General features: G+C 41.4%; 1 protein-coding gene across 1 annotated transcript in view; it reads left to right on the plus strand.

Moving 5' to 3' along the window:
• Window positions 1–2,213: 2,213 nt before the first annotated feature.
• Window positions 2,214–17,070, plus strand: part of RELL1 (RELT like 1) — a 65,548-nt gene continuing 50,691 nt past the window's right edge. Inside the window, exon 1 of the mRNA XM_036765447.1 lies at window positions 2,214–2,370. Coding sequence (XP_036621342.1) covers window positions 2,277–2,370 — 94 coding nt within the window. The 5' untranslated portion in view covers window positions 2,214–2,276. The remainder of the gene's footprint in view (window positions 2,371–17,070) is intronic.

The following is a 17,070-nucleotide window of genomic DNA, read 5'->3' on the forward strand; positions in this document are numbered from 1 at the left end:
CAACTCACAAAATTACTACACCTTGAAGTCTAGTCTCACAGGTCCCAAGCCTTCTTCATCTTAAGAACCCATATATGACTCTTTCCTTAACTTGCTCCTGGAGTTTTCATGTTGGTCTCAGTGAAGTAATATCATGCCAATATATCATTCAACAATATTTAAGTGCCTACTGTATGCAAACCACAAAGTCCATATTAGTCATGAAAATAAACGAAAGACAAACAACAGTTGTATGGGAAGGTTTACTCCCATAACACTTCCCAACTGGTAATACCTGTATCAGTGTACTTGGTAAAAGATTTCTAAATATTTTGTGACAACACCTACTCCCCAAGAGGACAAATATACATCTTTTGAATTTAGGCTCTCACCAAGCATTCCAATGTTATATAATTAGGAGACTCCATTCTATAAAACAAAACCAAACACAACTTAAGTCATATAATTATAGAAATAGAACTAGAAGTTCCTCCATTAAATTAAGAGATATTTCCTTATTCTCCCCAGTTGTTAGTTTTCATCAACTACAAACCTTTTCTATTTTTTTGTGTATATTCTAAATTTACTTATTTAATAGTCAATAAACATTTATTAAATGCCTAATACATGCCAGACTTTGTGCTAAGCACTGGGGATACATATAGGAAAAAACAGAGACAGTCTTTGCCCTTAATAAGCTTACAAATGAATGGGGGAATAAAGAAAAAAAAAGAAAAAGTGAAAGCTGGGGGAGAATGGAAGAGAGAAGGCAGCTGAGTGGGGGCATGGTGGCCAAGTCAGTCAGAGAAGTCCTAAAGTAGTGCAGCCAGAAAAATGAGAGAACTGAGCTGGGCTCTCTCCTTAAATGGAGGTTTGGAGATCATGGTTCCACCCTCCAATTCTAGAGGGGAAGTTGATGAGATCCAGGACCAGGGCTGACAGGATCTTACAGGAGGATGAGGTTATCCCAAGTAATAGTAAGTTCCTGAAAGCAGAACTCGTTTCACTTTTATATTTGTTATCTTCAGCATATAGCAGAGCCTTAATAAGTTTAAGTGCTTATTAATTAATTAAATTCTTGCTTGATTAGAATGCACCATAGGAAGACTCCTCTTCCTAAGTTCAAATCTAGCCTCAGATACTTACCAGCTATGTGATCCTGGGGGCAAGTCACTTAATCCTGTTTACCTCAGTTTCCCCATCTGTAAAATAAGGTAGAGAAGGAAATGGCAAACAACTCCAGTATCTTTACCAAAAAAACTCCAAAAGGGGTCAGACACGACTGAAAAAAACAACTAAACAACCATTTTATATACATACACATACACACACATACATATAGATATCCTTAGCTTTTTTTCTTTAAGGTTTGTGTGCTTCTTTTACGTGCCTAATTTTGCCATTGTTTTTAATTGTAAATTCCCAAAGGTTTGGGCCAGATCCATTCATCAGGCAGAGCAGAGCACCAACAGAGGAAAACACTAAACGCTGTAAAATATGTATTGATAATGATGAACAAGTTCAAATTTGCGATGATTGCTCCGGTTGGGTAATGGCTAATTAGCATTTGTACGCAATCTGTACCCTACTTACAAGCCCTGAAGGCACATCATTAGACACGCAAATTCCAAGAAGGCTTCAAAGGCTTTTCCTAAAGGAGCTGAGGGTCAAGTGGAGACTCCAGAGCACTCCCAAACCAAGCTATTCTAGTTATTTGGTATGCTCTTCTATTTCGGTTTTAAAAACACAGCGCTCAGAAAGGCAGGAGCTCTCTGCTCTGGGCCAAAAGCCAGGAATGGAATAGAAAAAGTCCCTGGGAAAGCACAGAGGCTGGCTACGCACAGCTTCAAGAGGGATGGGCTTCCAGTCCTTGGGGCAACTTCCCAGCCACCACGCGGTTGGGAGGAAAAGCCTTAGGGACTTGGGTGGATTCGGAAGGTCGTCACGGTTTAACTGCGGTCACTCCAGCTACCCGGGTCGGTCCCGCAGCCAACCTCGCCCTCCTCGGCTCCCAAGGGGCGCGCGCAGCAGCTGGTGGGCGCGCTCCTGCCTCGAGGCTCCCGCGCCGCGCTGGGCTGGGGCTGGGAGGCTGGCCCGACCGGGTTCGGAGAGGAAGCGGGCAGACTTGAAGAGGAGGGGCGGGGCGGGGCGGGGCGGGGCCGGGCAGGACGGGCGGGACTCGGTGCCGGGTGAAAGGCGGAGCGCGGAGGGCGGCCGGACTGTACCACCTACAGTCCGAGAACTGCTGGGACTGGGGACCTGGCTGCCCCGGGCAGGAGCGTGAAGGGGAAGCACCAATGGCTCCCTTGGGACCCGCCACGACCCCCGGCGCTTTGGGCAGCTCGGATGGCTACCAGTTGTCGCCTATCTTGGAGGTGGGCGCCGCCCGGGGTGAGTGACTGTTGCTCCCCTTGTAGTCTCTCGCCCCCTCCCCCCCATCGGGGTCGCTCTAGGGTCTCCTCCTCCTACACCCCCAGGGGAACTCCAGACCAGGTGGCGCACCAGGGAGCTTCACCTGCCAGGCAGGGGAGCCAGTCTAGGTGGCAGTGGACGCTGCCCAGCCAGGCTCAGGGGAGTGGGGGTGGGGGAGATCCGGGCTGCAGCCAGCGGTGTCCCGGGGAGAGGGGGGAAGCTGTTTGTCTCTGCTTGGGCCGGGACAGTGGTTGCACATCTGGCTGGTCGTGTGCAGGGTGTGGCGATGGCCCCTCTCCCACTCCCGCCTTCTGCTTCAGTTCGCTTTCCCTCCTCTTTCTGCCCGGCCACCCACTCTCGCCCTCGGATCCGTGGAGCCAAGACCATCGGTGGGCTGTCACCCCATCCCTGTCTGGTTGAACCGACGGGTAGGGGCCTCTTTTCCAGGTAACGTCTTGCCCAGCTTTGAACCTGTCAGGAAGCCCAGCGGACGCTGCTTGCCTTTGTCCTCGGGGGCCCGGGGAGCGGAAGATATTGGCGCCAGGGACTCAAATGCCCCTGCTGTCGCCTGTCCCCGGCTTAGCCGCATGTCCTCCGAGCTTCATTTGTTTGCATTTCTCCAGAGAGGGGACAACAGGTTTCTTCCTTAACTGTGTCCAAAGTAAAATAGGGATCACTGAAAAGGGAAGTACTTCTCTAAACACGTTTTAAGAAATCTCCTTTGACTCCTTTCATGTTGCCACAGAAGGAAGCTGTAGTGGTGAGGGCAGGAAGACAACTCATCAGAGATGTCATGTGTGAGTGTGTCTAACACTTCTATCAGATGACATCCCGAACACAGAGCCAGCTACCCCTTTCCAATTGTCTTTTTCCAAGAAGAAATTAAACCTGGATGCCCAGTCTTGCGCTCCTGTTTTTATAACAACAAACTCCAGGGACTCCTTATTACCTTTTTGCCCTCTTAATTGTGCCTCTCGCTACTAGCACAGAAAAAAAAAACCAAAAAAAAAAAACCCAGGGATAAACGTATAACTTCTAGGCCAATTAGGGTTCCCACAGCCTGGTATCTTACGTCAGCATCACCAGCATTGCTTTGAAGCCTGCCTCCTGGAGCAAACTTCTCTTTGCATCCGAATAAACACCTGGAAACGGTCCAACAGTTGCTAACTGACACTGTTCATGAAAAGAGAGAGTGCTGTCTATTCGGAGAAGATTCTAATCAGACTCAGTCATCATTTACTGGTACTCATAAGGGTTTATCACTTAAGCTTTCAGTTTTCCATAGAAAACACAATAGTTTAGGAAGGGGGTGGGATGTGTAATGTGCCTCTTGAGTCTTTATTAACATACTCACTTTTCCTTTAATCACCCTGGGGAAAATGGCAGCTAGTAACATGTTTCATTGGATAGTGATTTTGGTATTCATCTTGCATTATGCTGTTCAAACAAGTTTTCTTGCGTTAGGAATAATTTGGCCAGGGATGGAAGAATAAAGGTAGGAAGTGCATTTTTGTTCTTAAATTTTATAGAAAGGTGTCTGTATGCATTTAACTACTTTTAAAACAAAAGAGAATTTTAAAAGGCATATTAAGTTGTTATGGAAAATTGAAAATTTGGAATAAGTTTAGCTTTCTTTTTTACAACACGTTTTTCTTAACTATGGGATCTATGATAGTTATACTTGCACCAACAAGGACATTACAATCCTCTGACTGTATAATTTAAGCACTCCTTGAAGTGAATGTATAGGAAAATTTTCCAAAAATAAGAGGTATAATTATAGCATAAAGCAGTTCTAACAGTCTCATTAAGGCTCTTAGATGTGGAAGTATGAGATTCTTGAGAATTGTCAGAACTATAAAGATATTTATCTGAGGTTGTAAAATATAAGGAAAAGGGGACAATGGCATAACTTTAAAATGGGCAATGCCTTTCAGAGTTGCATGTAGAAGACTATCACTCTTAAGCTTCAATCACTTAGGAAAGTTTGCAACTACACTGACATCACCAAGAACTGTTACTTCTTATATATTGCCCACGCGATCCATGTCTCCTTTCTTATCCTTTTGGGTAACTATCACTTTTGCCACCCTCAAATCAAGAAAAGAGGAGATCAAAGAACTTTAGAGGTCTAGTTAAAATGAGAAGTCAAATTTTTCACTAGGCCCTGTCATATGGGCTTAGGTCCAGTCTCCTGACTCTTCATTTAGATGCTGAAGATAAGGTTTTTATTAAATTCTGTGACCTCCTGTTTTTGTTTTGGCAAGGTTACATATCAGGAGAGTAAATAATGAAAGGTTTCAGTTTTTCATAAGGTATAGACTCCTTGAGTGAGTTCTTGTCCTGGAGTCTCAGGAAGACTTGAATTCAAAGTTGACCTTCAGACAGTTACTAGCTATGATGATACTGGGCAAGTCACTTAACCATTGCTTACCTCTGCAACTATAAAAGGGAGATACTGAACAGCTATCTCCCAGAGTCATCGTGAGGCTTAAATGAGAGAGTATTTGTTAAGTGTTTAACCCAAGTGTCTGCTACATAGTAAGTGCTAAATAAATTGCTTGGTTTCTTTCCTTCCATGAGAAAGGATTGTTCTTGGGAAACTAAACATTCTGTTGTTGGAAGAACATCCTAACATTTTCACTAGGATGTGTGAAGAGTTTTTAGAGTGGTGAGCCACAGAAAAGGACAGAGTGACTTAAAATATTGTTGTTTGAGGATGTTACTTGGAGTGATTCCTATAGGTAATTGGCCAACTGTTTTCAGTAGAGCATTTGAATACATCTGTAAACAAGCCAATGTCATAGAGTAGAACCAAAACTAGAGTTTGGGGGATTCACAGTGAGTTTCCTGGTATTTCTTCCCCAAAACATTTTGTATGCTAAGATTTTTTTTTTTAAATAACAAAGAATCAAATGACCACATCTTGTTTGCAGGGGTTTTTGAGTGTCTCAGTTACTTTGTTTCTCCAAATGGTAACTGCCTACTAAATTGCATCTGGGTATTGATCAGTCACCTAAGTGCAGTATTAAGTTGAACTGCTTCTGTTTTTCCTGTAGGAATGTTGAATCACACAGTGATTACTCAGATTTATGGATTTGCTATCTAGTTGAGTCTCAGGTCTAAGGGGCAGATTTTTATGTTCTCAAATTGTTATAATTGCTGCGTGGGAGAAAGAAAATGACCGTTTGAAACAAAATCTGATTGAAGGAAAAAAAATTGGGAGTAAGTAGTGTTTTTAGTAAAAGTAGTATCTTTAATATATGAAATTTTCCTGTAGTTTTCCTTCAGGTTGCTTTGTGGATGGGCATCTGAATCTCCAAAATAAAGTTGCTCCTTATACCAGTAAATAGTTGCTCAACAGTCACTTACTTGGAAATCAGCAGGCACAAAAACTGAAACTCCTAGTATTATCCCTGCTCTCAAGAAACTTATAGTCTAATGGGGGAGACAACAAGCAAGCAAATACGTACAACAAACTATATACAGGAAAAATAGGAAATAATTAGAAAAAGAAAGGCACTAGAATGAAGAGGGAATGGGAAAGCCATCCTGTAGAATATGAATTGAGACTTAAAGAAAGCCAGGGAAAAAGTAGGTGGAGATGAAGAAGGAGAGCCATTCCAGGCATGGAAGATAGCCAGAGAAAGTGCCCAGAGTTGAGAGATTCGAACCTAGGTCTTCCTCATTTCGAGTCCATTCATTATACCATTATTACATATCAGGTGAATCATTTTACTTTGTTCAATCTAAAGTTTCCTCATCTATAGACTGAGGAGGTTGGGTTGGTTAATCTTTAAATCTAGTCATAAAATTCCAGGGTTTTTATGAGTTCACATTGGATCAGAAATCTAACTTCCTGACTCTGAGTCTGATGCCTTGTCAATTTGACCACAGCTGCTTCTTGAGTCAATGCAGACCAGGTAATTTTGCTACTTGGTTAAGTATAATATGATTGTTTATAAGGCTGGTAAGATTTTTTAGGTTTAGCTTTGTGGTTCTTTTGTTTTTGTGTTACAGGATCAGGTTTTTAATCTCTATCCATCTAGGACCTTGATGGTCAAGTCATACAGAGTTGATATGACCCTAGCTCATGAGAATGAAGGTACCCTTACAATTTCTCCTACCTCCCTCCCATAACTTAAATACTTTTTACTCATAAAGTCTAGTGTAGGGAGGCATGGTACAGTAGGAAGAATCTGGGCTTGGAATCAGAGGACCAGAGTTCAAATTCTGTCTCTTATTACCTCATCTGAAGTTGGATCAGGGGGCCCCATAGATCCTTTCCAGTTCTAAATCTATGATCATATGAAGGGACTTCTGTTGTTGCTCAGCTGTGCCTGACTCTTTGTAACCTCATGGATCATATCCGTGGAATTTTCTTGGCAAAGATACTGTAGTGCTTTGCCATTTCCTTCTCCAGTGGATTAAAGCAAACAGGTTAAGTCTTGCTCAGGGTCACACAGCTAGTACGTGTCTGAGGCTGGATTTGAACTCAGCTCTTCTTGATTGTAAGGCCCAGCACTATATCCACTGAGCCACCTAGCTAGGGATCCTAGAGATCATCTAATCCAAGGGTTCTTAATGGTTTCGGTGTCATGGACTCCCTTTAGCAGCAATCTAGTGAAACATATAGATTCCTTCTCCGAATGTTTTTACGTGTCTAAAATAATATATGGGATTACAAAAGAAAACCAATTACATTGAAATCCAGTTATCAAAAGATTAAGAAACAAGTTCAGAGACATGGTGTAAGACTTCCTGATGTAGTTCAGTCCTCTCTTACAGTTGAGGAAACTGAGTCTCAAGGAGGTGGCGTTGCTTGCCCAAGGTCTCAAGGCGTAGGAGTGATTGAGGCAGGATTTGAACTCAGGTTTTGTCTCTAAAGCCATTGACCTTGACGTTTCACTTTGTACCTGAGGCCCAGAGAGATAAGTGAGCAAAAGAAAATATATGTAAAATGCTTCGCATACCTTAAAGTATTTCACACACACACCCCAAACCACACAATTGTGCATGATGATGACGATGATGTGCCTTGCCTAGGGTCATACAACCAATTAGTGGCAAAACTGGGAATTAGAAGCCAAGTCTTGAAATTTCTGTAGATTCTGTAGATTTCTGTAGATTCTGGAGATGACATTCTCCAGTAAGGAAATACAGTTAACCTCAGGAGGTGGCTTGGTAAATATGAAATTAGAGCAAAAGAAGATATGGTTTCCTTTAGCATCTTCTCCAGCTGCGAGATTCTGGTGACCCCTTCTTCTCCACTATAGAGACACACTGGCCAAGAGGACCACTCCTATTGGCTCATTAGGGCATTCTTGGACTGTGCCAGAAATTAACTCTCTCTCTTTCTACCCTTTACCAAGATCACCTTTTCCAGTATTCCAAGGTGGTCCTTTAGGTCTTACATCATCCTTTTCTTACCCAGATTCCCAAATATTATGGCAAATTCCTACATTTTAAGACTTCTGCTTCTTGCATACAGGAATCTTCTTAACATTCCCTGAATTCCTACTATTTTCAAAGAATGTGCTGTTCTTTCAGCCTCTGCCCATCTCTGCCCATTTCTCCACACCTACCCTCTACAGTAAGTCTCTTTGCTTGAGTTAAATGGTTGTGATTTGCAGTTTTCCATTAGTCCGGGTAAATGGAAGTGGCTGTAGTTATCAAGGTCAAATTTATAAATCGAAGGTGTTGTTGTCTCCTAACATTTGTCCCTCATTGCAGGGATTCTTAATCCATTTTGTGTCATGGCTCCCTTTGGCAGTCTGGTGAAGCCTACCGGACCCTTGCTTAGAATAATGTTTTTAAATGCATAAAATAAAATACCTAAGATTACAGAAGAAACCAAACGTTAGTGAAAATAAAGGTGTAACTTTTTTCCCTATTCAAGTTCCTACAGGGGTGGGAAACCTGTGGCCTTGAGGCCACATGAACAAGAACAAGGCCTTCACAGAACAAATCCCCTTAATAAAAGGATTCGTTCTATAGAACTTGGACTCAGTCAAAAAGCTGCACCCGAGGACCTAGAAGACCACATGTGACCTGGAGGCCGTAGGTTCTCCACCCCTGTACCTAGACTCTCTGAAATCTCTCCATAGAGGTCCATGGACCCCTGCTTTGTAGTTTTAGCCATGAAGCCCCTCTTTTCTCCTTATCCTTATTCTTTTGCTCTGGAGTTTATACCTGGCTTGAAAAAATTCAGACTAGTGGGAAAAATAGGAATACTCACAGACACAGCAGTGATATTGAATGCTGGACTTGAATTTAGGAAGTTCTGAGTTCTAATCTCACTTTGGACTCTTATTAGCTGTGCAACTTCAGGCAAGTTGCTTAACCACTCAGTGCCTCAGTTGCCTTATCTGTAAAATGGGGCTATTAATAGCACCTACCTCAGTGTTGCTGTGAGATCAAATGAGCTAATGCATGGAAAGTGCTTGGCAAACCTTTAAGTTTTATATTTGCTAACTATTATTTTGTTAGATGAATATTTCAATGCTCGGTAAGTGTGCAAAGGGCTAGGGAAATTTTTTTTTTCAGGATAATGGTTTTGAAAATCCAGAAACAAGAAAATGGGCAAGGCTTTTAGAAAATCTTCAGGAATCCTCCCCAATTCTTTCTGAAGTAACTTTGTATGAATAATTTCATTTGCATGCCAAATAGTCTGGCTTCTAATTTTTTTTTAAATGACATCTTCAGGAAGACATCGAAAGAATCTCATCGGCAGACGGGCACAGACTAGCCTAGGAAGTCCAGACTGCCCTGATGAGAGTAGCCAAAGTGACATTTTACAAAAAAAACCTATGCAGAAAATTTCACATCGTATGTGGGAATAGGGTTGGCGAAAGCGCCCTACCCTTCTGGCATGGTCGCAGATGCCAAGTCTCCATCTACCTCAGCCGTGTAGGGACATAACCATAATGTAGTTTTTCTGAGAGACTCCTTGGAGGAGCAAACATCTAGGAAGCCACTAAACTTTCTAGTAGGCTATCTTCAGAGTGTTTAAATGTGAGCCTTTCAAAGAGTGCTATGTAGAAGCTGAGTTCCAAACTAGCACAACTACGAGAATTAATCAACATTCTAAGAAAGTATCCTGGAATGTCCTGGCAATGGTAGGGGTGCCAAATGGCTAATGAGTAAACATGCCTTCAGTTTTACTTTGCACGTCACATTTGTCTTTTCTGACTGAATGCTTATGCTGCTTCTTCAGTTCCTCCAATTGCCCTCCCACTCTGCTAAAGCAAAACACCCACCAAGTAAGAATACTGGAAATTTTCTCTGAGGGAAGTCAGCTTCTTATATTAAAAGTATGTAGTGTCTAACCAGCTGCATTGGGAGGGTGAAACTCATTTCATGTGAATAGTTAGAAAACTCTACATCTGTCATGCATTGCCTGATATTTAGTTGAGAATGCACTTATTTGCAAAGGTTTTATATAAGATATACTAAATGTGAAATGTTTATGTATATCTATGCTATATAGACTAGTGTATGAAGAGTGCATATGAATGAATTCATTTACTTTTGGTCCTGTTTATATGTGATATATGTGTGTACATACATGCACATACACACAGTGCCCAGAAATTTTAACAATCTTAATTAATAATGAAAAAAATGAAGATTGTAATATCATATCCCATTAATGTTAATTCTCAGAAATCTATGATGATAATAGGTCATTCATTAGGTCTTGTTCTTAGGCTACATTATACAAGTTAAAATGGACTCTTTGAGCTGCTTGAAGGCTTAAGTAAAATGTATTTTTGGTATATTATTTAAATTCTTTTAAACCCCAGGTGGCATTCATGATCATTACTATTAGAAACATACAAATTTGTAGGAATCAAGTGTTTTGTGGTTGTTCAGGGGACCAATGTTATAGGTGACTCGAGATATTTAAAGGCTCCAGCTCCTATGGACAGTGTTAAATAAAACATGCAGATTCTCAACTGAGATAGAGGATTTCTAAAGCATCTCTGGGGGAGAAGAGGGTTGGACAACTATGATTGAGAAGTTAATCAGCTTTTCTCAATCTTTTCTTTTGTCTTAGATTTTAAATAAGAAAGTCTGATGTTTCTAGATTTGAGGAGGAATAGCTACTCTATTCAAAATGCTTTGAGTAAATGTGTCGTATAGATAGATGCTACGTAAATGGGGTTGTCAGGTTCTTTTAGCCCCTTGATGGAGAAGATGGGCACTTTAAGGGGAAAAGGGAATTTGTTCTACAGGATTAGAATGTTTGCAGCTCTTAATCTTTGCATGAACCATATGGCTGAACAGTTGGTCCTTTGCTCCCTGCTCAGAACTTCCCTTTATTACTCCTGCAATTTAAATGTCAGTACAGATTCTTCACTTATGGGGAGATCTTAAGGAAAAGAGTAAAATGTTAGCAACCAGAGTCATCTCTTTGAAAACTAGTATGGCTTGCAAATTTTACTACTGCTAACATTTTTCCATGAAACTTCTTTTTTTTTTTTAATCATACAGGACACTGTACTTCTGCAGAATTTGGTTTGGGAAATGGGCCCTTGCTTCACTCTTTTAGAAGAAAAACTTTGTACTTACTCTGTATTGCTTGTAAAGTTTGTCAGAGACAGTTTATTAATATAGAAGCATATTCCCCCCTACTCTTTGGAATTCTCTCTGGCCTAGGCAATTTCCAGTTACATTTTGTAGTAATCATGGAACAAAAGACAAAATTCCACACCAAAATATCCACAAAGATGTATAGTTCAAGTTTTGAGTTTTCGATTTACTTAAACAGAATAGTTAATTCTGGCACACCCTCCTTACTACTCTGCCTTTTACCACTCCCTTTAAGCATTCCTTTTTTGATTGTTTTTTTTCAATGGGGGAGTGATTTAAGGAGTGATTTGTGTTGCCAAAAAGAAAAAACTTTGAGGGTCATTGAAGCTTTTATTGGGTTTCTTTTGGCGGGGGGGCAGGGCAATTGGGGTTAAGTGACTTGCCCAAAGTCTCACAGCTAGTACATGTGTCAAGTGTCTGAGGCCAGATTTGAACTCAGGTCCTCCTGACTTCAGGGCTGGTGCTCTACTCACTGCCCCACCTAGCTGCCCCCCATTGAAGCTTTTAAAAAAATGCACAGAGAACTGAAGGAAGCACTGATAAACAGGACAGTTTTGAAAGTGCAAATTTTGAAAATGCAAACATGCATTTGATTATATGCTTTTTAAAAATAAATTGTATAGAGATTTTCTGTTTTACTCAATAATCTTTTTCTGCTTTCTCGACATGGAAATTACCTTTTGAGTGTTTAAGTTCAGATTAAAAACAATATATTTTTTCAATCTGGTCAAGGGTAAACAAAATGATGCCTTTCTTAACAGTACTAAAGTTATGTAGGAATAGAAAAAAAAAACAAAACCTTTTCCCACTCTTAATTTGGTCACCATATTTCTGTTGTTGTCATTTGTCCTTGTTCTTGAAGAGGACCATAACATCAGGAAGGTGATGCCATGACATACAAGTGAATTGGATTTAAGTGAGGCAGGGCTGTGCGAGGTCACCAGCCTCGCTCCTCTGGAGCCACCTGGGTTCAACGACCAGATAGGAATCAAGACGATCGGAGACGGCCTTGGATGCATTGGGAGATGGAGATACAGTGGGCAAGGCCCATTCAGTGATTAAGGCTAGGTAAGAAATGAGGCAGAGAATGGTTGGGTACTGAAGTCACCATAAATATGACAAACTGAGAATCTTGTTCAGGGAATCTAAATCTTTGAACTTGGTTAAGCTTTGTATTCTAGTGAGGTTTTTGATTCTGAGAATAAGGACTTCAGACTTAGGAGACCTGTAATAGAATTTCTTAATATTTTATAACACAGCTGAGTCCTTGTGCTCTATACTTCTTTATTATGTATACATGTATTATAGTAGCAAAGTAGTTGTGGGAATAAAGCCCTGAGTTGTTTTTTTTCTTTTTAATAAGGAAATAAGGTAAATCAACTGATGGGTTTTGGGTATGTTTGTTTGCTCCCAGGTTTTTGATGGAAAGAGACCCAGTCTAGCTAAATTCAGAATGGCTCATTTCCCTGAGATTGACCTCTGGGGGTGATAAAATTTTCTGGATATAATAACAAATGAAAGAAATGGAGAGGATTGCAGTGGGTGTTTGCAGAGGGAATGCTTACAGTAATGAAGTTACTAATCTCTTGAAGTATCTAGACAGGCCCAAAGTGTAGAGGAGCACAATGGATAGGGGAAACCATTTACAAGAAAAAAGTTGAATAGATAATGTATCAGTGATCACCTCAACAGCAAATAACGATGATGACAACATTTATGTGGTGCTTACTATGTGCCAGGTACTGTGTTAAGTACTTTATGATTATTCTCTCATTTGGTACTATTGTGGGTCAATCATTTTCAGTCATATCTGACTCTTTGCAACCCCATTAGAGTTTTCTGGGCAGAGATACCAGAGTCGTTTGGCATTCCTTCTCCAGCTCATTTTACAGATGAGGAAACTGAGGCAAATAGGGTTAAGTGACCTGCCCAGGGTTACTAGCTAGCAAGTGTCTGAGGGTGGATTTGAACTCAGGTCTTGCTGACTCTAGTCCACTGTGACACCTAGCTGCTTATTTTCCCCCTTTTACAGATGAGGAAACTGAGACAAACAGAGGTTAAATGACTTGCCCAGGATCACACAGATCCAGTTTGAGACTGGATTTGAACTCTGGTCTTCCTGACTTTAGGCCCCAAACCAGGCTCCAGCCACTGTGCCTCCTTGCTGTGAAGAGAGTCACCGTAACGTGTGAGAAAGTATGCTGAAATTGGAAAGGCTGTGTCCTTCCACTAAATTAGATTATGTGATTTTGACCAAGCCACTTTCCATCTCTGTAAAATGGGCACCTACCTCGCGTTGTTGTGAATATCAAATGAAACCATATAAATTCAATTAATCAAGCATAGCCTTTGCAAAGCATTTCGCTAGATGCCGGAGCTGCAAAGATGGTAAAACCACACCTTCCCTGCTCTGGAGGAAGGTGTCTGATAAAGATGACAGAACATGTTTATACCTAAACAGAATGTAAAATCTAGTCAAAGTGCTCTAAGAAATTTGGTGAGAGCAGGACTTTCCACTAAAGGTGGGAGAGGTGGCTGTTCAGCTGGGCCTTGAACAGCCGTCCTTTAGCAGGTATCCTTAGACCTGGAAATGAGTGCATGTCTGGCATGGGGAGCTGTCTGGGAGGATTATGAGTCAATGGCTAGACCAGTCTGCCCATTTCATAGAAAACGTGCAGGGGTGTAGCACAAAATAAGGCTGGAAAATGAGGAGGTCACTGGCATACTGTGAGGGGCCTAAAAATGCCAGGCTTAAAGAGTTTACTTTTTGCTAGACGCCCTAGGGAGCCACCCACGACTTTTGAAATAAGAAGGGAAGGAATTCTGTCTTCTGTGCACCTTTATAAAAAGGTTTCTAAATTGTCAAAGACTTTAAATGGAAATTAATTATTATACAAATATGAAGTATTAGAATTGCATCTCCTCATTACCAGGAACAGCTCAGGTTTAAAATTCTTTATTTTGGGTTGGAGCTGGTCCTTTCTCCTCCTCAAGATAGATGTTAACAAATTGACATGCTATTGAGGTGAAGCAGAGTGGAAACATCCTACCTGATGTCATTGAAGGCTTGGCCATTGGTGGAGATGGAAGCATTAGGGAGGAGGTACCAAGATGGGAGATGTTACACCAAAAGCTATAAGCAGGAATTCATACAGATTGGGGTTTTTTAAAAAATTTATATCCTGCCCACTTTTTAAAAAAAATACTTATTTTTTTAATAAGTTTATTTATTTTTAGTTTTCAACTTTCACTTCCATAAGTACTAATTGAATTTTAACTAAGGGTGGTTGAGACCCCTGTCCAACATTTAACTTCATGTCCCAGTTTATTCTGAAAAAGGAGCCAGTCGCTTCTTCACAGGGATCCTGTGTGTGCTAAAGGTGTTTGGAAAGCTCCCTACACCTAGTTAATTTAATACACTTCTACCTTTCAGTTTCTTATCTGCTTCCCGCCCCTGGGAGATGAGTCCCACTTTGCTTCTCTAGAATTCCTTCAGGAAGTGAGCTCAGCCTGCCTATCTTTGGGAGTTCCTGTTTGCAGCTGGCCTATGTGCATGTGGGGGTGGGGGAGGGGGGAGGAGTGCTGTTTTGGCTGGTTCTCAGAGTTCCAACAGCACTTTGAGTTCCTACAGAACAGTTTAGCACTTACATTCTGTCTCGTTTTCTTCAGTGTCATGCGTGAAGCTTGGCTCCCCCCAGCTCTCCCCATCCTCCTTTTCGGCTCTGCTGTTCTCAGCCATGTGGTGGTTGTGTGCCAATGGGCTCACTTGGAGACACTGTTAGCATGATCGATAAAAACAGCAGGATGTATTGAAAAGCCCAGCTGTTGTCGTTTGTCCTTCCTTCCAGAAGAGGACCGTGACATCAGGAAGGTGATGCCATGACTTGCACATCAGTTGGATTTAAATGAGGCAGGGCTGTGCAAAGCCACCAGCCTCACTTTCACCTCCGGAGCCATCTGGGTCCAGTGGCCAGATATCGATGGGCCACTAGAAATGGCCCCAGAAAAGCCAGGCACCCATTCACTGAAGGCATCTTTTGCTGTTTTAGGTCCCTCTGCTGTGAGACTCCTGAGACTATTTCCACAGGAAGGCCCTTCTGACCATCTGGGCTGTGTATGATCCGTTTAGTCAAACTTATTTAAATTCTTCCCCTCCCCCACTCCCAGGCATTTGCCTCTTTAGCCTTTCTCAGTTAAATCATCTCATTCTACCTCCATCCCTTACTGGTCTCCGGTGGGAATGTGGGTGAATTGTAACATTATCTCCCTGGGGAGATGGCCAGTGGCCTTTAGGCTAATCTTGTTGGTTTTGATTAGGGCACACTTTCCGCACTTATGTCTCTGGCAGCTTCGGATGAGAAGTATTACTGTGAAGATTGAGCTGGAAATTTCCTCATTATCCTCTTCCCTTTGAAAAAAAGTTATGAAATGTTTTCTTTTGAATCTGATATTTACTATTTATATATTCAGTTGTAGTTTGAATTTGATATTCACTACAGAGGAAAGAACTCTGCCTCTGGAACCACAGGACCTACATTCAAATCCTGCCTCTAACACTGCCAGTGTGATGTTGGGCAAGCCATTTATCCACTTTTAACCTCAATTTCCTTATCTGTAAAATGGGAGACTAGATGTGGCCTCTAAAGACCCTTCCAGATTTAAATCTATGATCCTATGATCTTTTAAAGGAGGAACCTTGCTTTAAATTTTGCTTTTTTTGGTTGTGGCTTTGTCAGTTGTGTGTCAACCTTTAAGGAAGAAAATATCTTTAGTTCCTCTCTTTGAAACCACTGCTCTTTGAAACAGGGAATCTGTAGGCTTTTTTTTTGAAAGTATGGCTCTATATGAAGTTATAAAAGAGCATTTCTGCAAAATTGCTTCTCTCTGTTATAGAGAAGGCATATCATAAGACTTGAGCGCTGGTTGCATTTTAAAGCACATCAAAGGAAATGTTTTCATAGATGCCTTAAATAGAGCTTTTCCTGAGTCCTCTGCAGTCTTCCTCCAGAGACCCATTTATAATTCCTAACACGTCTACCTCTCTGCAGCATGAAAATGAACCTGGATTCTCAAGGGCTATGTAGGGAGAGCTCAAGCTCTGGAAGGGTCCTCCAACCTGGAAGGGTTTGTAGTGTAGCTATAGATTCTGAATCTAGATATCTGTTGTCCGAGGTCCTATTCAATTGGAAGAAGCTCATCATTAGAAGGTTGGTTAGCAGGAAGGGACAAATTATCTTGGCCATACTGACTCATGAAACCATCTATTGGGAGACAGAGATGATGACATCTCTGATAATGTCACGTATAAACATCATAGGGCTGAGAGCTGAAAGGGTCTTTAGACATCATCCTGGCTCTGTACTTACTTACTACTTGTATTGCTCTGGAAAAGCCCCTTTACCTCTGAGTTTCATTTTCCTCCTCTATAAAAACGAAAGGATTGGATTAGATGACTTTTAACCTTTAACCTTCCACCTCTAAATCTATGATTTTAGCCCAGTCTCTCATTTTACAGTTGAGGAAACTGAGGCCTGAGAGGTGAAGTAACTTGCCAAGTTCACAAAACTATGAATAGTAGAGCTGGACTGCAAATCTAGTGCTCTTACAACAAACAAGTAAACATGCAAACAAAGCACACCATTACACTGTTAAGTAGGCCTTGTGCATAGGTCTCCAGGGATCGTAATATTAGGAACTGGGTGAGATCCGACCTATGCAGCAGTGGTTTTAATCCTGGCTCTGTCATGAACTTTGCCTATATGATTTTCTAATCAAGTCACTGAGGCTATTCTGGGTCTCAGTTTCCTCATTCGTAAAGTGATGATAATGTTTATTCTGTCTACCTCACAGAATTTTGTAAAGATCAGATGGGATAATGGGATATGAAAGGGCTCACACTTTTATATCGTGTGGATTAAGATTACCCTAGATGGAGATGCTGCATCTTTGGGTAAAGGAATGGACTGAATGTTGATGAAGCTCAGAGGTATGTGCTTGACTTGGTAACACTTTTCAGGAAGACTGCTACATATCACAAACAAAAACTTGCCCCTACAAAATGTGTTATCAGGCACTTTACTGCTG

Source organism: Trichosurus vulpecula, chromosome 6 (genome assembly GCF_011100635.1).
Source record: "Trichosurus vulpecula isolate mTriVul1 chromosome 6, mTriVul1.pri, whole genome shotgun sequence".
Taxonomy (NCBI): domain Eukaryota; kingdom Metazoa; phylum Chordata; class Mammalia; order Diprotodontia; family Phalangeridae; genus Trichosurus; species Trichosurus vulpecula.